Source organism: Helianthus annuus, chromosome 15 (assembly GCF_002127325.2).
Source record: "Helianthus annuus cultivar XRQ/B chromosome 15, HanXRQr2.0-SUNRISE, whole genome shotgun sequence".
Lineage (NCBI taxonomy): Eukaryota > Viridiplantae > Streptophyta > Magnoliopsida > Asterales > Asteraceae > Helianthus > Helianthus annuus.
This window is the reverse complement of record NC_035447.2, coordinates 28,544,523-28,568,862: the sequence shown is the minus strand read 5'-3', so window position 1 is coordinate 28,568,862 and position 24,340 is coordinate 28,544,523. Positions and strand designations below refer to the sequence as shown.

Sequence of the window (24,340 nt, the reverse complement as noted above, 5' to 3'; positions counted from 1 at the left end):
GTGATGATCATTGGCATCGTCGATTCTACCCCGTTCAAGTGAGTCTTTACTATTGATCGGTTCTTTCTAATCTTCAATAATCTTCAAAAAAAATATATATGTTTATGCGTTCGACATAGGGGTGATCACGGGTCGGTTCGGCGCTAGTTTTGATGGAATTTTTCAGCTGAACCGACAAGCACGGGTCTTTTTAATAAACCAAACCAACCAGTTTTTTTATTTTAAAAATTAAACATTTTACCTTTTGAGTATTAATGTGTTTTTAAATAAAAAAAAGTGTGGAAAATAATTGCATGAAGTTAGTTAAATGAATATATACAGATTATAATTAGAAAATACCAATACGATTAAGAAAAATGATTTATTAATTTTTTAATATTTCGGCCGGTTTAGTTTTGGCGTTCGGTTCCAAACCATAAATCGAACCGCAAGAATTGGTTCACACCGAAACATGCCGAATCAGCTGATTCAGCTCGGTTCGGGTGGTTCAGACTGTATCAACAGTTTTTGAACACCCCTAATTCGACAGCTAAACAGTTTTTGAACACCCCTAATTCGACAGCTAAACTAGCCGACTCGGTTCGGCTCATTTATTCTTATCGATGAGCTCGGGCCAATTGCTTGAGAAGCCCGTTGTTTAAATTAAAATTTAATATTTAAGTAAAATTTATGTTAAGGTTATGTGGATTGAGCTCATTGAACATATTATTATTGGGTTTATTTGTTAATGGAATTGATTTATAACTTATAAATATTAAAATTTGGAATTAATTTAAACGAGTCAAACAAGCAAACTAACGAACGGACTTATCTTATCTCAAGGTTGACTCATGTAAAATTGAGGAAGCGCGGTTCGTTTATAAATGAATTTTTTTCTGTATTTTTTAGCAAGCCTCGAGCCATAAGCTTTCTAACAACCCTAATATTGGTTTATGATTTTCAGTGAAACCATGTTTAGCAACAGGAGGGGGCTGATTAGACATAAAAAACATGACGGCCCATGCAAGGCCCATAACATTATCGACAAATGTTGGCGATGCGACCCCAAATGGGCCGACAACCGTCAAAAAATTGCCGGGTGTGTCCAAGGGTTTGGACACAATACTGTCGGCGGGAAAGGTGGCAAAGTCTACATTGTCACCAACCCCGCCGATGGTGACGTGATGAACCCTAAACCGGGTACCCTACGCCATGCAGTCCTCCAACCCGAACCACTATGGATCATTTTCGCGGGCCACATGAATATTAGGCTCTGCCGCGAGCTTCTTTTTACGAGCCACAAGACCATCGATGGCCGCGGGTTTCACATCCACATCGCGGGTGGGGCCGGGTTCATGTTACAAAATATTAAAAATGTCATCATCTTCAACATCCATATGTATGATATCTCACCAGCTAAGGGTGGCATGATAAGATCATCCCCTCATCATGTTGGAATTAGAGGAGCAAGTGACGGTGACGCCATTTGCATATTCGGGTCTACTGACATATGGATCGATCATTGCTCGTTCGCGGGCTCATACGATGGCCTCATTGATATCGTTGCGCGTTCCACCGATATCACCATCTCGAATAACCATTTCGTTAGACACGATAAGGTCAACAAACTCTTAACCCTAATTCTCATTGTTTATCGAAACGCGTCACGAATTATATTATATAATAATAAACGTTAGCTAATATATTCTTTCTAATATTTGAATATCAGGCTTTGTTATTTGGTGCAAGCGACGAGACCCCGGATGAAAACATGAGAGTCACGCTCGCTTACAACCACTTTGGAAAAGGACTTACGCAACGACTGCCAGCGGTGCGATGGGGGTTTGTTCATGTCGTGAACAACGACTACACGATGTGGAAGTGCTACGCGATTGGAGGTGCAAAAGGGGCGACGATCATCAGCCAGGGGAACCGCTTCAAAGCGGAACACGGTGCAGTCAAGGAAGTGACTCACAGAAACTTTGCAGAGAAATCAGAATGGTGTAAGTGGACATGGAGATCAGAGGGAGACCTGATGCTAAATGGAGCATTCTTTGTTATGTCAGGAAACCCTAATTGGGCAGCAGCATACAAGGGTTACCCATTGTTGAAACCGGAACCGGCTCATAGGGTTCATGAGCTCACCAACTTTGCGGGTGCCACCCTCGGATGCCGAGTAGGATTACCATGTTAATTATTAAGGTTTGATTAAGAGTTGTTGATGGATTTGTTAGATTGTAGCTTTGATGCATATATATATATGTATGTATTGTATATATAGGAAGGTTAATCCTCTAAGAACAAGATTCAGAATTTGTACATTTTTTTTTGTGAATATATTCATTATAATGTGTTGTCATTGATCTATAAGTACTAACGATAGGTATCATTGATTAATATGTTTTTCTATTTTTGTTTAGGGTCAGGACTAATGACAGCTTTCATTGGCTAGTTTTATTAATGTTTAAAAATTGCTACTTTTGATAAATAATGATGTTGCACCAAAATAGTCAGAGAGGGTGTGAATCCGAACTGCCACGTTCGACTACCAATACGACGATCACAATCTGCAATGACTTGGGGTCTTCCTCCCTCGCTACACAACGCCAACTAAATGTTTGATCCAACAAATTTTGACCCTAAACAAATCTTTTAGGTATATTATTATGAATAAAATGCACTTATAAATCTGTTTTTGAATATGAATGCATTGATTGTATGTTGATGAATGTGTTATTATTCAAAGTTGGGTTGTTCACAAGATGCTTATATGTTAAAGTTAGCTTGGAGAAAGGTGAATGCCTAAAATACCCCTAAAATTTGCAAGGGTACAACCTGTATGTTTTGCCACTCATAAGAAAAGAAAAATCATACAAGAGGTTACGTAATCATTCTAACAAATTCAAATTACATACCATAGGCATATCCAGGTTCATGTTGACAAAGCAATTTATCGCGAGTTCTTCACTCTCTTAAAACAACAAAACTTAACATACACGGTAACCTTATTTTGCAAAGAATCTGCGGCAGCATTATGGAGGGACAAAGTAATTGAATTAAATAACGGAAGGCAGCAAATGAATATACATAAATAGTTTCAAGCTAAAATATGAAGACCACGCTGTCGTGAACCCTCGATTTCTGGTTTTGGGCCACGCACTCTGATATCCACATCAGGTTCCTGATCTCCTGCTCCTTGAGCCGCATGTATGCAAAGAACACACCATAGTGAAACTGCACATTCACACAACGGTTTCAAACAAATACACCATCAGTTTGGAAATTAATATTAAGAGTAAAATGCCATTTTCGTCCCTGAGGTTTGGCCAGTTTTGCGACTTTCGTCCAAAGGTTTGTTTTCCGTATCTGGATTTAAAAGGTTTGAATCTTGCCATTTTCATCCGGCTCGTTAACTCCATCCATTTTTCTCCATTAAGTCAGGGGTATTTCCATCTTTTTTGTAAGCTTAAAAGGCAATTCGGTCTTTTTCACTTTATGTAAAAAGACCGAATAGTTAACAAAAAGGACAGAAATACCCCTGACTTAACAGAGAAAAATGGATGGAGTTAACGAGCCGGATGTAAATGGCAAGATTTCAAACCTTTTGAATCCAGATGCGGAAAAACAAACCTTTGGACGAAAGTTGCAAAACTAGCCAAACATCGGGGACGGAAATTGCGTTTTACTCTAATAGTAAATAATAATAAAATAATAAAACATGATTTGCAGGTACGAACCTGTTGCTCGAACGATAAACACAGTCGCTTCACTTCCTCTTCGTAAAATGCCTTATCGAGCATCTGGCTCTCGCCGTATGACAACTTGGAGAATATTGGCTGGTAAGGAGGGTATTTCTCCATCACACCGCGAACCTAGGTGGCGGTTTTACAGGCATGAAATTCAATCAGACTATTGGTAATTTACCTTTCTACCCCTTCAGGAGAATCGGAGGGTGCATTTGGAAAAATACCAAAATTTTGATAGGAAAAAAGCATACCTGATCTATGTCCTCACAAACAGCAAGTTCCTCGTGGCCATAGGGGTAACTATTTCAGAAACAAAAAGATAACAAAAATGTTATGTAAATAAAAAAAAGATAAACAAATCTCTAATTAGCATATACATCAAGAGTTATGACAACTTACAGTAAACCAAAACTAGAGTACAGCTTCCTACGGTCATCTCGAGTAAGCTCTGTTCCAATGCTACATATGCAAAATTACAAGTCGATAAAAGATTACTAAGTTAACATTAGAAACTTTATCATTAAATAGTAGAGGTCGCAAGATGAGCAAGTGGGCGGATTGGGTTACAGCTTGAAAGAGGTCAAATTCAACAACGGTTGAAAAACATTTTTTTGTCTATTTTGGAAACAAAAAAGGTAAAATAATTTGTTAGTTAAGATAACAAAATAAATAAAATCAAATCAAATTTCTAATGATATGATTTTAGCAGGTTACACATTTAGAATAGACTTTGAGTGACTTTCAACCTGATTGACATGCTTTACTTTAAGATAATTTCTCAATTTGACCCGTTTAAATTGAAACAAAGCCCAAATCGACATATTCATAAGTATACAGTACGAAAATGCCAGTGTATCATATAGAGAACTCTCCTACAGAAACGTGTTTACAGATATAGTTGCAGCACCTGTTTATGGTGATATTAACAGCTCTCCTGTCCGCCTCGAATGCTAAAAGATCAGACATAATTTCAGCAGTCGCTCCACCTAGTTTCTATTCACAAACTAATGTTAAAACAGAAACTTTGGGAAAGCATTTGCAGATTTCAAAATAATCAGCAAATGCTTACCTGACAAAAACGGTAGAAGTCCTCAAGATATGCTTTGTAAAGAGTGTTTCTCATTATCTCTATGTTCATATCATCCAAATCCTGCACATAATACCAATCAATTTGTTTCTAAATAATAAGACGACAAAAAAACAAGCACCACTGCTTGCAGTAAAAATAATCAGAAACTTGTTTATTGGATGTTAAGAGAGAAAAAAGTCAAGGTCAAAAGTAAGTATTAACGACTAAGCTTTGAATCTTTTGTTTACTGTAGGATGAAGATTGTAATAGACAACTTAAATGCACACATAACAAAGACTAATGTCGTCTGATGACTAAAACAAGGTCGGTAGAAAAATAATACCACAGGAAAAGACAAAGAGAACTTTATTTTATGGAATGGTGAAATGCGGGTTGATTCGAAACCCCTGTTCACATTTTAAGAAACATTTATGATTTCTATATATTATTTGTTTGTTAATATGATTACAATAAATAAATTCCTACAATAATAATCAAAATCTTTGAATGAAGTGATTAAGTAGGTTGTATGCACCGACAATGCATTTTGGGCAACTTTTGACCCCTTCAACCCATCTGACATGTTTCCTTTTTACCTAACTTTTTTTCAAAATTGATCTATGTGATCCTTTAGAGATTGATAATCACTCAACGCGACTCATTCATAAGCAAATGGATCGAAACTGTTAACTCTATTGTGAACTAATGTGAAACTGTACCTCTGACGTGATGCACTCAGAGAAGTATGGAGCAAGTGGTGTATCCACCAGCACGAGTCTATAAAGCTCGCGCATATTCTGAGCAACTGCCAGGGTAGCAATACTGAAGAAACAAACAGAAAAATTATATCATAATAAGCATTTGTATCAAAAGTCAGAAGATGTATTGAGCAAAAAAAAAAAAAAAAGATTACCTGTCAAACATTCCCAAAGGGTGGCATTTCTCTAACAGTTCCTGAACATCTCTCTCATGCAAAGTTCCAGTAACAATCAGAACAACATTATCAATCATGTGACCATATCTGTACGGGCAACAGTAAATTTATATTAATCAATCTTCTATCCTCTTCATGCTATTTAGTGGCCTTAAACTACAATCAAGAAGACTAATATAAACTTGGAAGACTATTAGGCGGTTAATCCCAATATGCAAATGATTACAGTATGCAAGAATAGTTGTAAAGTACAAATTACAGAAAATGGGAATCTTTAGAAAGATAAAAGAATCTACATGCAAACAGTAGTTAAGAGAAAGTGTATCTTTAGAAGAATAAGATAATTTGCATACGTTATATACTCTAAGAAGGTTGACATAGGCTCAGTGGCTTGGCATAACATGTGCTTATACTCATCAACCAACTTAAGGGTGCATTTCTCCACAATTGTAGTTGTATGCAATGGTGAAGGCTCTGCAAAAAAATGCCACAAGCATGATCAGCAAAGACAACTTATGAACTCCCATCCTAAATACCTAAAACAAGCAAAATTTGACATCTACTCATCTACACATTTTAATAAAATAACATCAGCTAAAAATGAAAAACATATTATACAACATTCATCTTCATAAGATGAGTCATCCCATAATCACGGGGCCAAGTTTCCTTCTTATACTAAGTTAAACAAAAATTATCCATTCATGTACATGCATATGAAATCAAAATAGGTTTCAGGCAGTGTTGTAGGAATCAGGCGCTAGTCGGTCGGTGGGGTACCGACTAGCGATTAATCGGATTGGGATTTTTACATGTAATTTTTAGTTATATATATACACACACATTTTTATATGTAGTTTATTAAAGTAGACATATTTTAACCCCTCATTGACCCATTTTTTAAAGTAACTGGCGGGAATTTATAAGGTTTGGTCGAAATTTGGCTGGAATCTGGCCAAAATTTGGCCAGAATAAGACGGCCATTGACCGACTAGCGATTAATCGGTGAACTACCGATTAGTGATTAATCGGCGACTAATCGAAGACTAGTCAGGAATTTTACAACCATGGTTTCAGGTATTAATCCAATCTTTGTCAATTAAAACCAAACAAAAGTTGTCAAAGAAACATTTCCAGTAAAATCTCAGCATGATAACTCACTAAGTATAATGTATTATAATAGCACAGGTGTGAGATTTTAATGTAGTGAGTGTATATATATCATTCATACTGGCACAAAGTTGCTTAGAAGTAAGATTTAAGCTTAAAAATTTGATTCATTTGAAGGAGGGAACATATAAAAGTATTTATACATACATATATACACACACATACATATAACATCATTCAAACTGGCAAAAAGTCCCTTAAAAGTTAGAATTAAGTTTTTAAAAGCATATCAAATGACAAATGAAACATATAAAGGTGTGTACACATATTCTCCTGCTCCAAAACATCAACCACCAACACATGATCAATCGGTACCAACTTCCTTATCGCTAAGCATTTAATCGAGCAAAATAACTTCACTTTCTATCAATCTAAACTATAAACAACAGCAATCCAATCTTAATCCCTCACACAAACTAAGCTCCTTACTCAATCAAACTATCATAAACACGTATAACATTTATAACCACATCAATATTCAACACAATCAGTATCTGATCTTCATTACTCTCCAAAAAAAATGATCTATCTACTCAATCAAATCAAATCAAATCATCATCAACACATGTAAAATTCATAACCACATCAACATTCAACAAAAACGAGATCAATCAAACCAATAGGAAACGGAATTACACGACAAATCCGAATAAAACGATACCGTTTTGAAGATAAGGACCGTATTCGGTAGCAGAGAGATGCATCTTGATGTCGTCTAGGGTTTCACACTGACAGAGATTGTTGTAATCTGCAGCGGTCAGCAATCCAGATCTGTGGCCCCTGACGATCGCCTCGAGGTAACCGCCGTGAATGTTGAACGTCATAGCTTCGAATCCGTACATCTTGTCCGATTGAATGGAGAGATTGTATTAGAGTTTTGGTTGAGAAAGTGAAACCCTAACAATGGAGATCCAGAAGATTGAATTGATTGGGGAGACGGACGGGGTTGTTTGGATCAAATCAAAATTCAGGTATTTTGGATTTTATCAGGTTTTTTATTTGTGACCCGGATCTTGAACCCGGTTCGTATCATTTCCAACCAGATTTTGCACCTCTTATTAAAGTTGTAAGATATTATATTGAGTAAACTGCCATTTTGGTCCCTGTGGTTTGGTCACTTTTGTCACTTTAGTCCAAAACTCAAACTTTTTGCATCTGGGTTCCTGTGATTTCAGTTTTATTGCCATTTTGGTCCAAAAATGAAATCATGTCATATTTTTCTTATAAAAATCCTGCTATTTTGTCCTTTTTCGCAAGGGCAAAATGATCATTTCTTTTTTATAAATAAATACCATATTTTATCTATACTATATTATAATGCATGAGTGAGGGGTATTTTAAGATACCCAAAAAATAAGAACTTCTTCCCTCTTTATTTATAAAAACACCCCTAAAATGAGGGTAACATAGTCTTTTAAACACTAATTATATTTTAGTCCCTCATATTATTACACTTAAATCCCTTTATCTTAAGAAAATTATGGCTAATTAGTTACACTTATCCCCTTCCACAACAAACTTATAATTATTTTACGTATTCTTATTATATCTTATAAACTATAATGTTTTAAAAAAATCCGAAGGTACCGTGATGTCCTACTCATTTTTGTCGACGTTTCGATGGTTGTCTTGGACAGTATTGTTATGCGGATTAAAATGTACAAGTAGATGATGCATTAGTGTACAAGTGATTAAAGCAATGTGTCCTATCACATTTCAAATGCTCAAGACCCTCTACGTTGTTGTCATTATTATCAATTTAATAATATTCCAACCATTTTCACTCCGGTTTTTGTTTGATTGAGATTGTTAACCAATTTGTTCCGATGACTCGAAACCTTGCACATACGGGTTTGATATGAGCTTTGTTCGTATTCTGTATGTTTGTGTATTTACTTGGTTGGGTGTACACACTTACATGGGTTAGCACTTAGCGATTAGTAAATTGATATGAAACAAGCTCACTTGTTTTGTCTAATTTGTTATATTAAAAAACTTTATATAATACCTTATTTAACAAAATGAAATTTTAGTTTTCATAAAAAAATTATAAAAAACGTTTTTAGAAGCATTTTCGTTTTCATAAAACTTTTTTTTATAAAAACTTTTTTTAGAAGTTTGGTAAATAAGTTTTCCACCAATAAACTTTTTGGGAAAAACTCCATAATCTAAACATAATACATATTCAAAAACTGAATACCAGATTGTGTTGCATTTTTTTAGAGATTATAAGTTCAAAAATACTCTTATAGATAATATTAGTTAGTTGAAAAAAACTACATGTTATTTAATTCGTTGGTTTATGGGTTCTATATAAATATAGTATAATTCATTGGTTTTTTTTTTTTCACTTCAAGAAATTTCTTGTTCTTTAGATATAGTATAATTCATTAGTTTTTTTCACATAAAGAAATTTCTTGTTAGTTTACAGGTACTTCAATTTTCTGTTGTGTATAACTTTGATTTATTCTTCTATGCTCACACTTAACATTCATCTTATTTATTATTTAGTGGTTTTGGAGCTTCAATATTCATCCTTTAAGATCTTTACACATGTATGAATGTTTCTAAAACATGATATATTGTTTGTTTTTTTGTTTTTATATTATGTTTAAATGTGAACGTCGGTTTTTATCCTATATTATATACAACGGTAACATGATAAAAATATGTAACTAAAATACTTAACATTTTTTCCAGTTCCCAAACTGCTCCAGCCAGCTACTACTGATGATGTATCAGTTAAAGAGGAGAACAAAGAAAAAAACTCATTCATCCTCCAAAGGATGTAAAAATCAAACAAGAAGAGATACAAGAAATTCCGGAGGACGCTGATCTTGATGATGACAAATGGTGGTGTGACAAAAATAGATGACATCCTTGAGATATTTAAGCCGTATAATTACTAAATTGATCTCATCATGATGCAAAGTACTTGACACTTGAGCTTTTAGTTTTCAACTTTTATATTTTAAGACTTATATTTCTTTATTCGTGTGCTACTTAATATAACTTTTATTTGTGTTTAAGACTTATTTTTTTCTTATTCGTGTGGTACTTTATTGCATCAACGATTTCTTTAACTTGATAATTTAAATTCTAAATGTAATAATTACTAGACATGTGTAATACTTATGACGTATATCCACCACAATAACCCTACCATAAATATTATACGAATAAAAAAAAACTACCAGAAATGAGTGCCGCAATGCAAAGTGTCGCTGCCGCCGCATCGCGCGGGCACCTTACTAGTAAGACAAATATGATCTGATTTGCCCTTGAGGAAAATGAAAAAATTGCAAGATTTTATAAGACAAATATGACCTGATTTCATTTTTGGACCAAAATGGCAATAAAACTGAAACCACAGGGACCCAGATGCAAAAGGTTTGAGTTTTGGACTAAAGTGACAAAAGTGACCAAACCTCAGGGACCAAAATGGCAGTTTACTCTATTATATTTTTACGAAACATACGAACGGAAGGTTTTGCTAAAAAATACGGTGGCATTTTCGTGATTAGTATAAATTATCAAAATTACTCTACAAATTATCCTGTAGAGTAATTTTGATCTTGTAGAGCAGTTTTGTAAAATGTTCTTGTAGAGTAATTTTGATTTTGTAGAGTAATTATCAAAATTACTCTACAAGTGTATCAAAATTACTTTGCAAGTTTATCAAACAACATACAATTCAAAATTACTCTGCAAAATCATTTGTAGAGTAATTATGATACTCTACAAAATTATCTTACAAGATTAAAATTACCATACAAAAACATTTGTAAAGTAATTATGATACTTTACAAAATTACTCTATAAGATCAAAATTACCCTACAAGAACATTTTACAAAATTATTCTACAAAATCAAAATTACTTTACAGATCATTTGTAGAGTAATTTTGATAATTACTCTACGAGTAAATAATTACAAAAATGTCACCATGTTTTTTTGGTTTTTTCATGTCTTTCGTACGTTTTGTACGATAAGACACTTTGTACGTGAACTTAACTCATTATATTTTTGTATCTCTTGTAAATATTTATATTAGAGACTCTTTATTAGTGTATTCTATATAATATAGTGAAAGAAATAGAGAAAACATAAAAAAAACAACAATACATTGTAATCTTTATAATAGAGAAAGCTTTATAGATATTGAAGTAACCCTCTATATTCAGAGCATTCAAATTGGAACCCTTAACTCCATCTATATCTATATAATTTAATAAAAAAACATTTTTTTTCTCTAAATTATATTTACTTTTAAAAAAATCTTCCACATATAACTCTCTATCTACATCTCTGTCTTACAGACAAACATTTATTTTATTATTTCTTTCTCTACCCTACACACTCACAACAAAAATATAAAGGTTTGAATATGGGCCTTTAGAGCATTCACATTGGACACTCCATCTCCATCTATAAGTATATTTTTCTCTAAATTTTGTTAATGTCTAGAAACCCTCTACCTCTATTTTACTCACATTAACTTATTTTATTATTATTTTCTCTTTCCTACACCCTCATAAAAAATAGAGAGTTGAATATAACCCTCTAAATATAGAGGTATAGTTTATTCTCTTTAAAATTTTCTCTACTATAAAGATTAAATGTAGTGGTTTTTTTGTTGTTTCTTCTACCTTTTCTTCTATATTATATAGAATGTCCAAATACAAAGGTTCCAATGTGAATACTCTTAGTATCTATATTTTTTTCTCTATTATATAGAGATTCAATTATAGTGGGGTTTTTGTTTGTCCTCTATATTATATAGAAAGTGTTATTATAGAGGGTCAAATGTGAATGCTCTTAGAAGCTCATATCCAAGTTTCTATATTTTTATTGTGAGTGTGTATGAAAGAGAAAGAAATAGTAAAATAAGTGTTTGTGAGTATGATAGAGAAATAAATAGAGACTTGGATGCGGGAGGTTTTTGAAAAGTAAACTTAATTTAAAGAAAAATGTGTTTTTATTAAATTATATATATATATATATATATATAGAGAGAGAGAGAGAGATATGAAGGGGTATGGTCCTAAAAACCTCGCGCAAGCGTATAGGACCATGCCATAACTTCATTCCAGAAACATCTTGAACAAAACCCTGCGCGTCCGCGCAGCGGTTCAAAACAAGATTTGGAAAGATCAGTATTCGATAACCATGCGCCAGAGAAAGGAAAGACAAATATTCAACTAACACCCTTGCGCGGGCTCGCACAAGGGAACAGTTAAGCTTGAAGATAAAATCCTAAACATGTCCACGCGCATGAAATCAGGACTTGAACAAAAGGAATATTTTCTGTTACAACAAAATGGACACGTGACAAAGGTACAACGGTTTACAGCTGTAAATCTTCTAGAAGGTCCTAAGTAATCATCGTGCATACCTTCATTCGGTTACAACCGAATATGACTCTCCCCCAGCCGTTGATCAGATCCGCGCGCCTCATCCTGGACACTCATCTAAATCACGATAATGGCAATAACTTAAAGGAAGATCTACACAAAACCACTTTCCACGTGGCTCTCCCCCAGCCGTTGATCAGATCCACGATCCGTGTGCATGGATGGGGAGTTAACTATTAACAGAAAAAGAAGTAACCGCTAACGAAAGGCAATTTCCGTCATTACCTCCGTCACCTTTTTTGGCGCCAAAACCTTGGTTATAAATATGGGAATTCAGGTATGATCTCATAGGCTACTTTCACATACTTTCACTCCTACTACTTCATCTTTTCCTTTGAGATCACTGTACTTATTCTCACGCCGGATGGTGGTCACGGAGAGAACCCCCATTCTCCCCGTGGCGAGTCTAATAGCTTTCTGTTTTGCACTGTTCTCCGGTGAAGTAGCCCTCAACTAGCAATAGACGAGAAGATTAACCTTTTTATGCAGGAACTAAACCCCAAATCTGATTGATTTCGGTCAATTTAGATCCACTGTTTCTTCATTGGCGCCCACCGATTTTCTATTTTCATTTTCATCTTCTCGACCGATTCATTTCTTTCTCTCTTCTGTTTTCAATGGCAGAAGGTCCGTCAAATTACCCATCGGGTCCTCGACCAGATAACAAGGGCAATTTTGCTCATGCTTCCCGCGTCGAAGGAATCGTAGAAGAAGCGTCTGATGATAACGATGTTCAGAATGACGTGAATCATGTGAACGATCCTGTTACTCCAGGAGTTCAACCTGAAATTCCGGTCAGATCAATTGTACCTCCTGGTGAAACCTCGATCTCTTGGTATGTTAAGTCCCAGGGTGCGTTGAACGTTGTTTATGCACAACTTTGTGCACAAATTGCTCAAACGGCACCACAGACACGTAGACTGCAGGTCAGGTGCGAGCTCCATCTATACCTCGAGTGTTACATTATGATTCACCATCATACCTGTCGGTCGAAGATACAGAAGTTTACTCTCAGTCCAGCACCAGATATGAGTCTACTCATTCTGGATCTAGACATCGAGATCATCGTGAAGAACAAACACACTTAAAAACGTCAATCGGTTCATTCACGGTTGGGCCCGCGTTTCTCACAAAAGCAGAACACCTAAACTGATGAATAGGATAGAACATACAATGAAGACGATAACATATGTATTTTCAATCGGCTGTAAAAGGATCATGCAAGTTATAAACCAACGCAGTCTCGTGGTTGCTAGGGATCACATCACTCTGCTTCACGTGTTCGCTGAACATGTGTCGCGCATACTCTACAACGCAGTCTCGTGGTTAAGTGTGAACATAGTTTTGATAGTTACATGCTTCGCCCGTTACATGATACATGCTTGTTATGCGTAAACGCTTTTCGCTACTATATGTGATGCAAACTTCTGTACTCACCTTTACATTTTATGTATTGACTTTATTTTAACGTATGTGAAAGGTTGATATGATGTTATGCTATGCTGTGATGAATCAAGTAGGAAGTCTAGAAACCCACCGAATAAAAATCTGAGATGTCGGAATAGTATTGTTTTTGAGACACGCTATCTGTAATGACTGTTATTACTTTATATGTTAGTAGTATGGGATATTAGCGTTAAATATATCGTCATTAATAGTTGTTATGGATTCTATTGGACAATCTGTTTCGCTCAGTGCCGCGCCCTGATGATTCCGCCATCGGTTGGGATGTGACAAGTAATCCCCCGAAGTCTCATCCAGGCGGATTGGAGAATCTTTTTCAGCATCATACGCAAAGAAACCTTGTGGCTCAACATTGACTGGATTTTCTTAAACATCATCTTTGGGAAGTTCGGAGGCAGGCGTAGAGGAAGAAGGAACAGTTATCACTGGCACTTCTTCTTCATTAACAGATGTTATCTTCTCAGGCCCTTACGCCACAACCTTAGGAGACTTTGGCTTAGTAACACCAGCATCATCCGTCTCCACCTCCGCAACTTTCTCTGTTTCCACCTCAATTTCCACAGTTTTTTCCGCTTCCGCCTCCACAGTCTTCTTCACCTCCGCTTCTACAGTCTTGGTACCCTCCAACTGTTCTTTAATGGACACGCGGGGCGGTGATGGAGAAGGTCATCGTTAAAAACAGATGATGATTCTGCATGAGCGGAAGGAACAGGTTTCTCTGCAAAGAAAAATTAACAAGGTTATCTTATAATATGATAAAGGCGAAAACTTGAGAAGACACTCACCTGGAGAGAATTTTGCAACAAAAGCATCTAGATTGCCTTTCTTACCAATATTCTTTCGTGTGATCTTCTTTGCGGGCTGCGCTGCAGCTTCACCTTCCGGTTGCTTCCTCTTAACCACCTTAGTCCTCACCAAGGGTTCAGGACTAGATTCCACATCTATGGGATCATCAGGGTTTGGTAAAGGAATGTCCGCGGTGTCTCGAGGCTCCGGTTTGGGTTTTTTCACAGCTACATGCGCAAGACCCTCTAACGTGTCAAACACCACTACGTAATTACACCAAGGTTCAGAAACAAGGCGCGTACCTTTCTTCTTCTCTTCTTTCAGGATATCCGCCTTCGGCGCATCAACCTTCTTGGAGATAGTGGTGGCAATAGGTCCGCATTTTTTCTTTTTAGATTCCGGGCCTACGCCTAGATTCATCAACTCACCTATCCAAAAGAAGAAATATTGAAATATTACCCAAAGCGCAACATCAGCAAAGAGTAATATTGCAATATTACCTAAGAAATATAAAGGAGAAACATACCAACACCAGCAGATGGTTGTGCATTCAGATCTGCATCCTTTGGAAGCGCAAAGTTCTTCACTATTTGATGATACCACGGCTCCTCATCAGCACCTTTCTGGACAATGGACATTTTCCTTTTTTCTCTCTTGTACGCCACAACGTACAAGGAAACAAATGCAAAAAGAAAATCAATGATAAACAACTTCACATAATACAAGAAGAAAATTCCAGGACTTACTCTTGCCATCTTCTGCATACACAGTCTTATCATGACGATCTGTTTTCCAGTGCTGACTCATCTTTGCAGCAACCAGAGCTTTTTCAGGCAGTTCAATAGAAGGAACATCCTTAATATCTTGATACCATATCTCCGTCTCATGAGTCTTAAGGGTTTCTGTCAAAATATCCCCTGCACCTCGGAAGCTCATCTTCACCAGAATCACTCCTCTTTTGATGTAAAAGAACTTGGTTTTCCATTCATGGAACGATTTCGGAGGTACAAGCAGAATTTTCTTGGCTATTGGACGTTGCGCAAATGAGTAGAAACCTTGAGAACAATGCAGCTGATAGGATACTCGAAATCGGTCAACCAAGGGCTCAATATGCATCGATTGGCAAAGGAATTCAAAATGCCGGATCCGAACCATCCCCATGGGATTCAACTGAGAAATATGAAACTTATAGTAACTCAAAACTTCAAGAACAAATTCCGTTAATGGCAGCCGGAAGTTTCCCTCGGCAAAATAGTCCCCAAACAGAGTGTAACGCCCTGCGTTTTCATAATTTCCCTATTTAGAAACCATTGCTTAGATTTCTATTTTTGGAAACTTGTATTCTTGTAATCGTTTCTTTCTTTGTAATCATTATCAAACCGAGACTTGGATCATTAATGAAGCTTATATTTTGTTACATCTATGTTAAACACATTCTATGTATACTCGTATGTTCGATTTGGTGAATCAAACTATGTTTAATCGTGATTCTTGGAAACTATGTGCGAAACTTGTAATTTAACTAAACTTATACCTTGAACGTGTTTTGAACAAGAACGACACTTGATTTGATACTATTACGCTTTATTATTTTTGGTTTATACTCCTCATACTTAATCATAACCTAATCTATGCTTTTGTAACAAGAATGGCCCTTAAAACCCCTTAAATGCATCAATTACACAACTCCAGGGGCCAAATTGTAAAAAAATGAAACTTATTCAGAACCACAAGAGGCTCACGCCCCGCGTGAAGTTACCTGGATTTCCCAGGCGGGCCGCGTGAGGTCCATGTTCAGCAGACTCTTGAAAGGTCGCGACCAGCTTCGTTTTTGGGCGGGATTCTTGAGTTTAAACCGAGTTTTGGCTCTTGTAATCACCTCTAATCAACCCTAATCACTCCCCTATAAGTACCCAAGCTCCCCCAAGCACTTGGACACTTTCACCACTCTCAAACTTCACCAAAACACTCCCAAATTCAAGCACAAAGCTGCATTTTCGGGCAGATTGATACACCTACACTAAAAGTGGTATAACTTGCTCATTTCTTAACGAAATTGCTTGATTCTTTTTCCTACTTGCTTGGTTAATCATGTAGTTTGATTTCTTGACTTCTCCTTGGAGAAATCAGACCTGGAATTGCTCCGAAATTGACCAAAAACTTTCTGTTTTGTTTCAAACTTATGCAAACTTCATCTAACTTGTGTGAAACACATCTCAAACCAATGTCCTAATGCTTACAACCCCTCTTATGGTTGGTTAGGCTTAAAAACATGGTTGAGACATCTAAATCAGAGGTTAAAACCTCATAAACCTTCTGTTTTAATTAGGGTTTTACCACAAGTAATGTTCAAGTGTGAAACTTGTTGAATGTGTGATGGTTGGATTAGCTTGGGCTATCCTTCATAAGAATCCACTCATTACTTGATGTTTTACTATAGATTAGTTGTTGTTAATACCTTAATACCTGTATGTTCATGACCCTCCTTGTTGTTTATAACAACAAGTGTAGTGGTGAACAATAGAGGTGCCTAAATGGAAGCTTGTTCTTCCTACCTCATTTATGTATTCTATGACACAAAGAGGTACCTAAATGGAGACATTAATCTCCTACCTCATGCTTGAATCTTAAGACTTGTAAAACTATATGATATCTAAGTTATTCTATACGTATACATCTAAGTAACTAAGACTTGATGATGACTTAATAGTTATTTGTTAAGTGGACGTTACATCATCTATGACCATGCCCTTGTTACGACTCTAATGGATCTTAGAATCCATGAAATCATACCAACTCTTTTGAGTTTAATAGTGTCAAGAACAAGAGTTATGTGTACGAGATGATTATTTTCACCTATATTACTTTCTATATATTTCAAAAACTCCGAATCTATAATCTTCCGTTATACGCCAAACTCACACACCTACGTTTCCTTGTGTAGAAGGACAAGGTGCTCCGAACTAATTCATCTACAAACTTGCTCTCGGAACTTCAAGTCACCACTTGTAAACCGTGAGTATACTCGTAGTTTTCCCCTTTTATTTTTACCACTTTTGGGGTGTAACATGTTTACCTATTGAAACTTACACATGAACTTTTGTCTAAACACATGAACATTCCTATAACATGCTTGTATATGTGATGACTTGATACTTTAAATTTGGGTGATTCTTATGTGTTGAACTTATCATTAACTTCGTACGAGCCAAACCTTGACATATGTAGCGCTATAGGATTAACGACCCGCCTCTACTGAAACTTTGGTTATGTCATGAGCAAGTTGCGTTTTCTTGGTTTGATATGTTAGACACATGCCATATTTAATGTTTTCTTGAATCGCATGCTTGCTATGAGGAATTGTTCACACTTTTATCTTATGCTATGTATGTACCAAACTTGTATACTCGCCTTTGCTTTTGCATTGAATTATTTTAAACATGTTACAGGTTGATGAGGACGATGCTAAGAAAAGAAGTAGCGTTGATGCCTAGATACACATATAGACGTTAGGGTTTAATATGTTGTATCAAATTTTGTTATGATATCATGTTGTTATGTTAAACTTGTTGTATTTGAATTTCTTGTAATGTTGACTATTTGAAGTTATGAAATGAAATGAAATTTGGATTTTCTAAATATTGTCACAAATAGCGTTATGATGCCTCTAGCAATCTTCACACTTCGTCTCATCCCGATGTTTCCGCCATTGGTTGGGGTGTGACAGATTGGTATCAGAGCCATAACTATAGGGAATTAGGAAAATTGCTATGCTTTTGCCCTAGTCTATAGTTTTAGGAACTTTGTCTCTTATTTGTTGTTTAAAACTTTTGTACTCTACCATGCATGCTTCCTAGCTACATTTCTTGTTATTAAACTTATGCGCCTTTCCTAAGGCTAACACGAATACACTTATGCTATTTTATACTCTTATAACATCAACGAGACAACTTTACCAAAATAGGCGTGAAACCCACAATTTGGTAAACGACTCTCACTCTACCTTTAATCTATTTTTGCACGAAATTTCACCATTAAGCTAGGAGTGACATCCACAACTTAATGGTAATTTCCATTTCAACTCTAGTGGACCCTTGTCAAAGTGTCAAAATTTTATTTTGGCCGACAATTACCAACCACATTTAGGGTACGAAATCGTCAAGTTAGGGGTGAAACCCGCATCTTGTCGATTAAGTTCCATTCCTTGATTTTTATTCTCGCCAAAGTCCCGAATGTTCCAATCATTTAGAGATGTGTAGTAACCGGAAGGGTAAGATACCGTTAATCGCTTCTCGACGAGAGTATCTTACTTATAGGCCAAAGCACAATATCTCTAAATCGAAAGGACTTTCGACCCACTTTGGAATTGTCGACGTTTCTCTACCCGAAACATTCCTATGTTTTATTGAGCCTCTCTTTTATGTATCTCAATTTATATGTGATTTTATACTTGAACGTTCATTCGTTTCGAAATGTCGTTTTAAATCATTTCGCACGTTACCGCAATCACAAACAATAATAATCCTCGTGAACAAACTAAATTTACAATGCTTTCGTTTATTCATGTTATGCTATGTGGAATTCATGACTATGCTATATGAAACGTTTAAACTTTTATGCTATGCAAATCAACTTGAATCTTTATGCTATGTGACCCTTTATGCTATGTGATCAATTTCATCTTCTTAAACAAACATTATGACCAAGTCTCACCTATTCCCTCTTTACGAATTCGAATTATTTTTGGAAATTTCACTTTTACACATGTATCGTACAAATACTTTATCATACATTTATACATTATTCGCATACATGATTTCACATAATTTTATTTTTACCCCTTGTAACAATAAATGGAGTCACATCATCAAGATGAGGCTGATTTCCTTACCTTGACGACTAACTTCGTTTCTTTACTCGTCTTACAACGACCTCGCCAACGAATTAGGGGTGATTTCCCTTACCTAGGTGATCGTTACCAATATTTTCCCTAATAGACTATATTACGTAAACATGATCACGTTTATATCTAAATCGTTTATCATTAGCCAAATCCCTATTTATTTCAACATGCACTGTTTATATAAACGAATTTCTTATTCTACTATTTTATATAGCTCATACACACGAAATTCTTAACCTTTACCATAACCGCTTATTTCTCGATTTTCAAAATTTACAACCTAGTTGGTTTAATAAATCCAGTGCCCACGAAATTTGGTATTCAACGTAACTACTGAAAAAGGCTCATCTTATATCCTTAAATTAGAGATCTTCTATTTTCAATTAGGAATCAAATCAACTTTTCCCGCACACCTATAAAATACTACCAATGTTATTCAATCATATACTAAAATTTCTTTCAAAACCAGTAAAATGTTTTATTAAAAACGCTTTTTCAACAATCACTAAGATCGTATACCAAAATCCTTTTCTTACGAATCAACGTTGTCACAAAAATGTCTAAAATTCGAATTTCTTCTTTAATGCAAGATCATTTAAAACGATGCAAACTTATTTACTTCTAGAACCTTTTCAACCATTATTCGACACGTCAGTTTAATTTAAAATGTGTGGGCAAGGAAACTTCGTAAGAACCAACCATCTTCAACGTATGAAAGTCCTTTTAAAAACAAGAGTAGCATTCCCTTCTTTCACAAAGTATAACACACATAACCAATAGGTATTTTATACTCTCTCTACATTTATGAACTAGATTCTATATTTCATGTCAACTCAGTTTACTTTGATTTTAATTAAACTTCACGCCTTGCTCAAACAACTATACATGCATACTAACTTATGTGTTTTAGTTTACATCTCACGACAAATTCGCATATACCCCTCATTTTGTTGTTATACTCAAAACTTCCCGGCCTTTTTACATGCTTAAATTCGTATATTACGGTTAATACCACATACAAAATTATTACTTATTACACTCATATCCATATTCGTATTCATACATCTTACGCTTACACATTTGTGCTTATTTTCATAATCATATACAGATTCATACACCTGATATTATACTCATGTTCACAAATTATTCATTTACGCCATACTTAGGTCCAAATTTATATTCATAATAATACAATTATACTTACACCCACTATTACGTTTACGCTAATATTCATATTTATGTTTATACTCATATATCCTACTGGTACTTGTACCTATACAACTATGCTTAAACTTATATTCACATCCATATATTTTCCTCATACCAATACCATTATGGTTATACTTAAATTCATAGTTATGCTCGCATTTATACGATTATGTTAGACTCGTACTTATATATATACTCTCATTCATACGATTTACGTTTACGATCACATTCATTCGTTTATGCTCAAATTTGTACTCACATTTATACTCTTTTTTTTTTCATACACACTATGCTTATACTTTTACTCATACCTCTGGCATGCGTTTTGTGTTTATGCTCTCGTGCGCGCTCGTATTTAAATTTATGCTATGCTCATGCTTTTTTTTTACACAAAATTTATACTTTCGCACTATACGCGGGCGAAACCCGAGAGATTCGCTTACGTTGTCATACTATTTGGAACACAAGCATGCTTATATGCTATGCCTCTATGCACGCAATCTTATTTTTTTGAATTTATTTATACCTTAATTCATACACAACTAGTACAAGTTATGCGGATCATGTGACGATCAATGTAATCGCGGGTGCACACGGGATTATAGTGATAGTCGTATGAGAACCATAGAGTGTACTATTGTGTATGGTAAGACACCGGATACGAAACGGACGTCACATGGTCAAAAGATGGTGGATACGCCGCTGGTACTTCCTATATATAAGTGTTTTCACCATGTTACCAAACTCTCGTAAAACGTGCCATGAGAAATTCAGTGTTTTGAAGACCTTTTTGGACCTTATTACCAAAACTTTTTCAAACCTTCCGTCTTCCTAAATTTCGGGACGAAATTTCCTAAAGGAGGGGAGACTGTAACGCCCTGCGTTTTCATAATTTCCCTATTTAGAAACCATTGCTTGGATTTCTATTTTTGGAAACTTGTATTCTTGTAATCGTTTCTTTCTTTGTAATCATTATCAAACCGAGACTTGGATCATTAATGAAGCTTATATTTTGTTACATCTATGTTAAACACATTCTATGTATACTCGTATGTTCGATTTGGTGAATCAAACTATGTTTAATCGTGATTCTTGGAAACTATGTGCGAAACTTGTAATTTAACTAAACTTATACCTTGAACGTGTTTTGAACAAGAACGACACTTGATTTGATACTATTACGCTTTATTATTTTTGGTTTATACTCCTCATACTTAATCATAACCTAATCTATGCTTTTGTAACAAGAATGGCCCTTAAAACCCCTTAAATGCATCAATTACGCAACTCCAGGGGCCAAATTGTAAAAAAATGAAACTTATTCAGAACCACAAGAGGCTCACGCCCCGCGTGAACTTACCTGGATATCCCAGGCGGGCCGCGTGAGGTCCATGTTCAGCAGACTCTTGAAAGGTCGCGACCAGCTTCGTTTTTGGGCGGGATTCTTGAGTTTAAACCGAGTTTTGGCTCTTGTAATCACCTCTAATCAACCCTAATCACTCCCCTATAAGTACCCAAGCTCCCCCAAGCACTTGGACACTTTCACCACTCTCAAACTTCACCAAAACACTCCCAAATTCAAGCACAAAGCTGCATTTTCGGGCAGATTGATACACCTACACTAAAAGTGGTATAACTTGCTCATTTCTTAACGAAATTGCTTGATTCTTTTTCCTACTTGCTTGGTTAATCATGTAGTTTGATTCCTTGACTTCTCCTTGGAGAAATCAGACCTGGAATTGCTCCGTGACCAAAAACTTTCTGTTTTGTTTCAAACTTATGCAAACTTCATCTAACTTGTGTGAAACACATCTCAAACCAATGTCCTAATGCTTACAACCCCTCTTATGGTTGGTTAGGCTTAAAAACATGGTTGAGACATCTAAATCAGAGGTTAAAACCTCATAAAACTTCTGTTTTAATTAGGGTTTTACCCACAAGTAATGTTCAAGTGTGAAACTTGTTGAATGTGTGATGGTTGGATTAGCTTGGGCTATCCTTCATAAGAATCCACTCATTACTTGATGTTTTACTATAGATTAGTTGTTGTTAATACCTTAATACCTGTATGTTCATGACCCTCCTTGTTGTTTATAACAACAAGTGTAGTGGTGAACAATAGAGGTGCCTAAATGGAAGCTTGTTCTTCCTACCTCATGTATGTATTCTATGACACAAAGAGGTACCTAAATGGAGACATTAATCTCCTACCTCATGCTTGAATCTTAAGACTTGTAAAACTATATGATATCTAAGTTATTCTATACGTATACATCTAAGTAACTAAGACTTGATGATGACTTAATAGTTATTTGTTAAGTGGACGTTACATCATCTATGACCATGCCCTTGTTACGACTCTAATGGATCTTAGAATCCATGAAATCATACCAACTCTTTTGAGTTTAATAGTGTCAAGAACAAGAGTTATGTGTACGAGATGATTATTTTCACTTATATTACTTTCTATATATTTCAAAAACTCCGAATCTATAATCTTCCGTTATACGCCAAACTCACACACCTACGTTTCCTTGTGTAGAAGGACAAGGTGCTCCGAACTAATTCATCTACAAACTTGCTCTCGGAACTTCAAGTCACCACTTGTAAACCGTGAGTATACTCGTACTTTTCCCCTTTTATTTTTACCACTTTTGGGGTGTAACATGTTTACCTATTGAAACTTACACATGAACTTTTGTCTAAACACATGAACATTCCTATAACATGCTTGTATATGTGATGACTTGATACTTTAAATTTGGGTGATTCTTATGTGTTGAACTTATCATTAACTTCGTACGAGCCAAACCTTGACATATGTAGCGCTATAGGATTAACGACCCGCCTCTACTGAAACTTTGGTTATGTCATGAGCAAGTTGCGTTTTCTTGGTTTGATATGTTAGACACATGCCATATTTAATGTTTTCTTGAATCGCATGCTTGCTATGAGGAATTGTTCACACTTTTATCTTATGCTATGTATGTACCAAACTTGTATACTCGCCTTTGCTTTTGCATTGAATTATTTTAAACATGTTACAGGTTGATGAGGACGATGCTAAGAAAAGAAGTAGCGTTGATGCCTAGATACACATATAGACGTTAGGGTTTAATATGTTGTATCAAATTTTGTTATGATATCATGTTGTTATGTTAAACTTGTTGTATTTGAATTTCTTGTAATGTTGACTATTTGAAGTTATGAAATGAAATGAAATTTGGATTTTCTAAATATTGTCACAAATAGCGTTATGATGCCTCTAGCAATCTTCACACTTCGTCTCATCCCGATGTTTCCGCCATTGGTTGGGGTGTGACACAGAGTAAGGCGGAGCTTGAGCCGCCGTTTGCCCTTCTTGAGGGTACATCGCACCCCAACTCGCCGGAAATTTGAAGCTTTTAACCAGATCGTTAAAGATCTCTTCAGACCATTTTATGGAAGGTAAAGCAGATGACATCTCCTCTAGATTCTCTGGGTTTTCGCCGATGGACATGGGGATCAAAGAAGAACATGTGCAGAACTTTTAAAGAAGAAATGGATGAGGAAGATGAAAGGTTTCTCAGAAAGTGCCTAAAGAAGAAGTTGCATGAGAATATATATAGGCATCGCCATTAATGCTCTCGAGAACTGTAAAACCCCTTTTTCAGGAAAACATTGTTA

General features: G+C 35.7%; 2 protein-coding genes across 2 annotated transcripts; one reads left to right on the top strand and one right to left on the bottom strand.

Annotated features, from left to right (window-relative positions):
* Window positions 1–912: 912 nt before the first annotated feature.
* Window positions 913–2,300, top strand: LOC110911145 (pectate lyase). The gene is made up of 2 exons (XM_022155733.2): window positions 913–1,598; window positions 1,709–2,300. The coding sequence occupies exons 1-2, from the start codon at window positions 933–935 to the stop codon at window positions 2,171–2,173; spliced, it is 1,131 nt and encodes a 376-aa protein (XP_022011425.2). The 5' UTR covers window positions 913–932; the 3' UTR covers window positions 2,174–2,300.
* Window positions 2,301–2,845: 545 nt separating this feature from the next.
* Window positions 2,846–7,930, bottom strand: LOC110911144 (V-type proton ATPase subunit d2). The gene is made up of 10 exons (XM_022155732.2): window positions 7,560–7,930; window positions 6,082–6,202; window positions 5,708–5,815; window positions 5,514–5,616; window positions 4,795–4,875; window positions 4,633–4,718; window positions 4,125–4,184; window positions 3,977–4,025; window positions 3,717–3,851; window positions 2,846–3,213 (listed from the first exon to the last, which is right to left on the bottom strand). Exons 1-10 carry the CDS (start codon window positions 7,738–7,740, stop codon window positions 3,082–3,084), a joined length of 1,056 nt encoding a protein of 351 aa, XP_022011424.1. The 5' UTR covers window positions 7,741–7,930; the 3' UTR covers window positions 2,846–3,081.
* Window positions 7,931–24,340: the final 16,410 nt, after the last annotated feature.

What these genes read in the sequence shown, in the direction of transcription:
- LOC110911145 (XM_022155733.2), top strand. Translation starts at nt 933, where the DNA reads ATGATTTTCAGTGAAACCATGTTTAGCAACAGGAGGGGGCTGATTAGA. An exon ending in ATTTCGTTAGACACGATAAG is followed by an intron (nt 1,599 to 1,708) that starts GTCAACAAACTC and finishes TTTGAATATCAG; the next exon opens with GCTTTGTTATTTGGTGCAAG.
- LOC110911144 (XM_022155732.2), bottom strand. Translation starts at nt 7,740, where the DNA reads ATGTACGGATTCGAAGCTATGACGTTCAACATTCACGGCGGTTACCTC. An exon ending in TTTGTGAGGACATAGATCAG is followed by an intron (nt 3,852 to 3,976) that starts GTATGCTTTTTT and finishes ACCGCCACCTAG; the next exon opens with GTTCGCGGTGTGATGGAGAA. An exon ending in GTTTATCGTTCGAGCAACAG is followed by an intron (nt 3,214 to 3,716) that starts GTTCGTACCTGC and finishes GTGAATGTGCAG; the next exon opens with TTTCACTATGGTGTGTTCTT.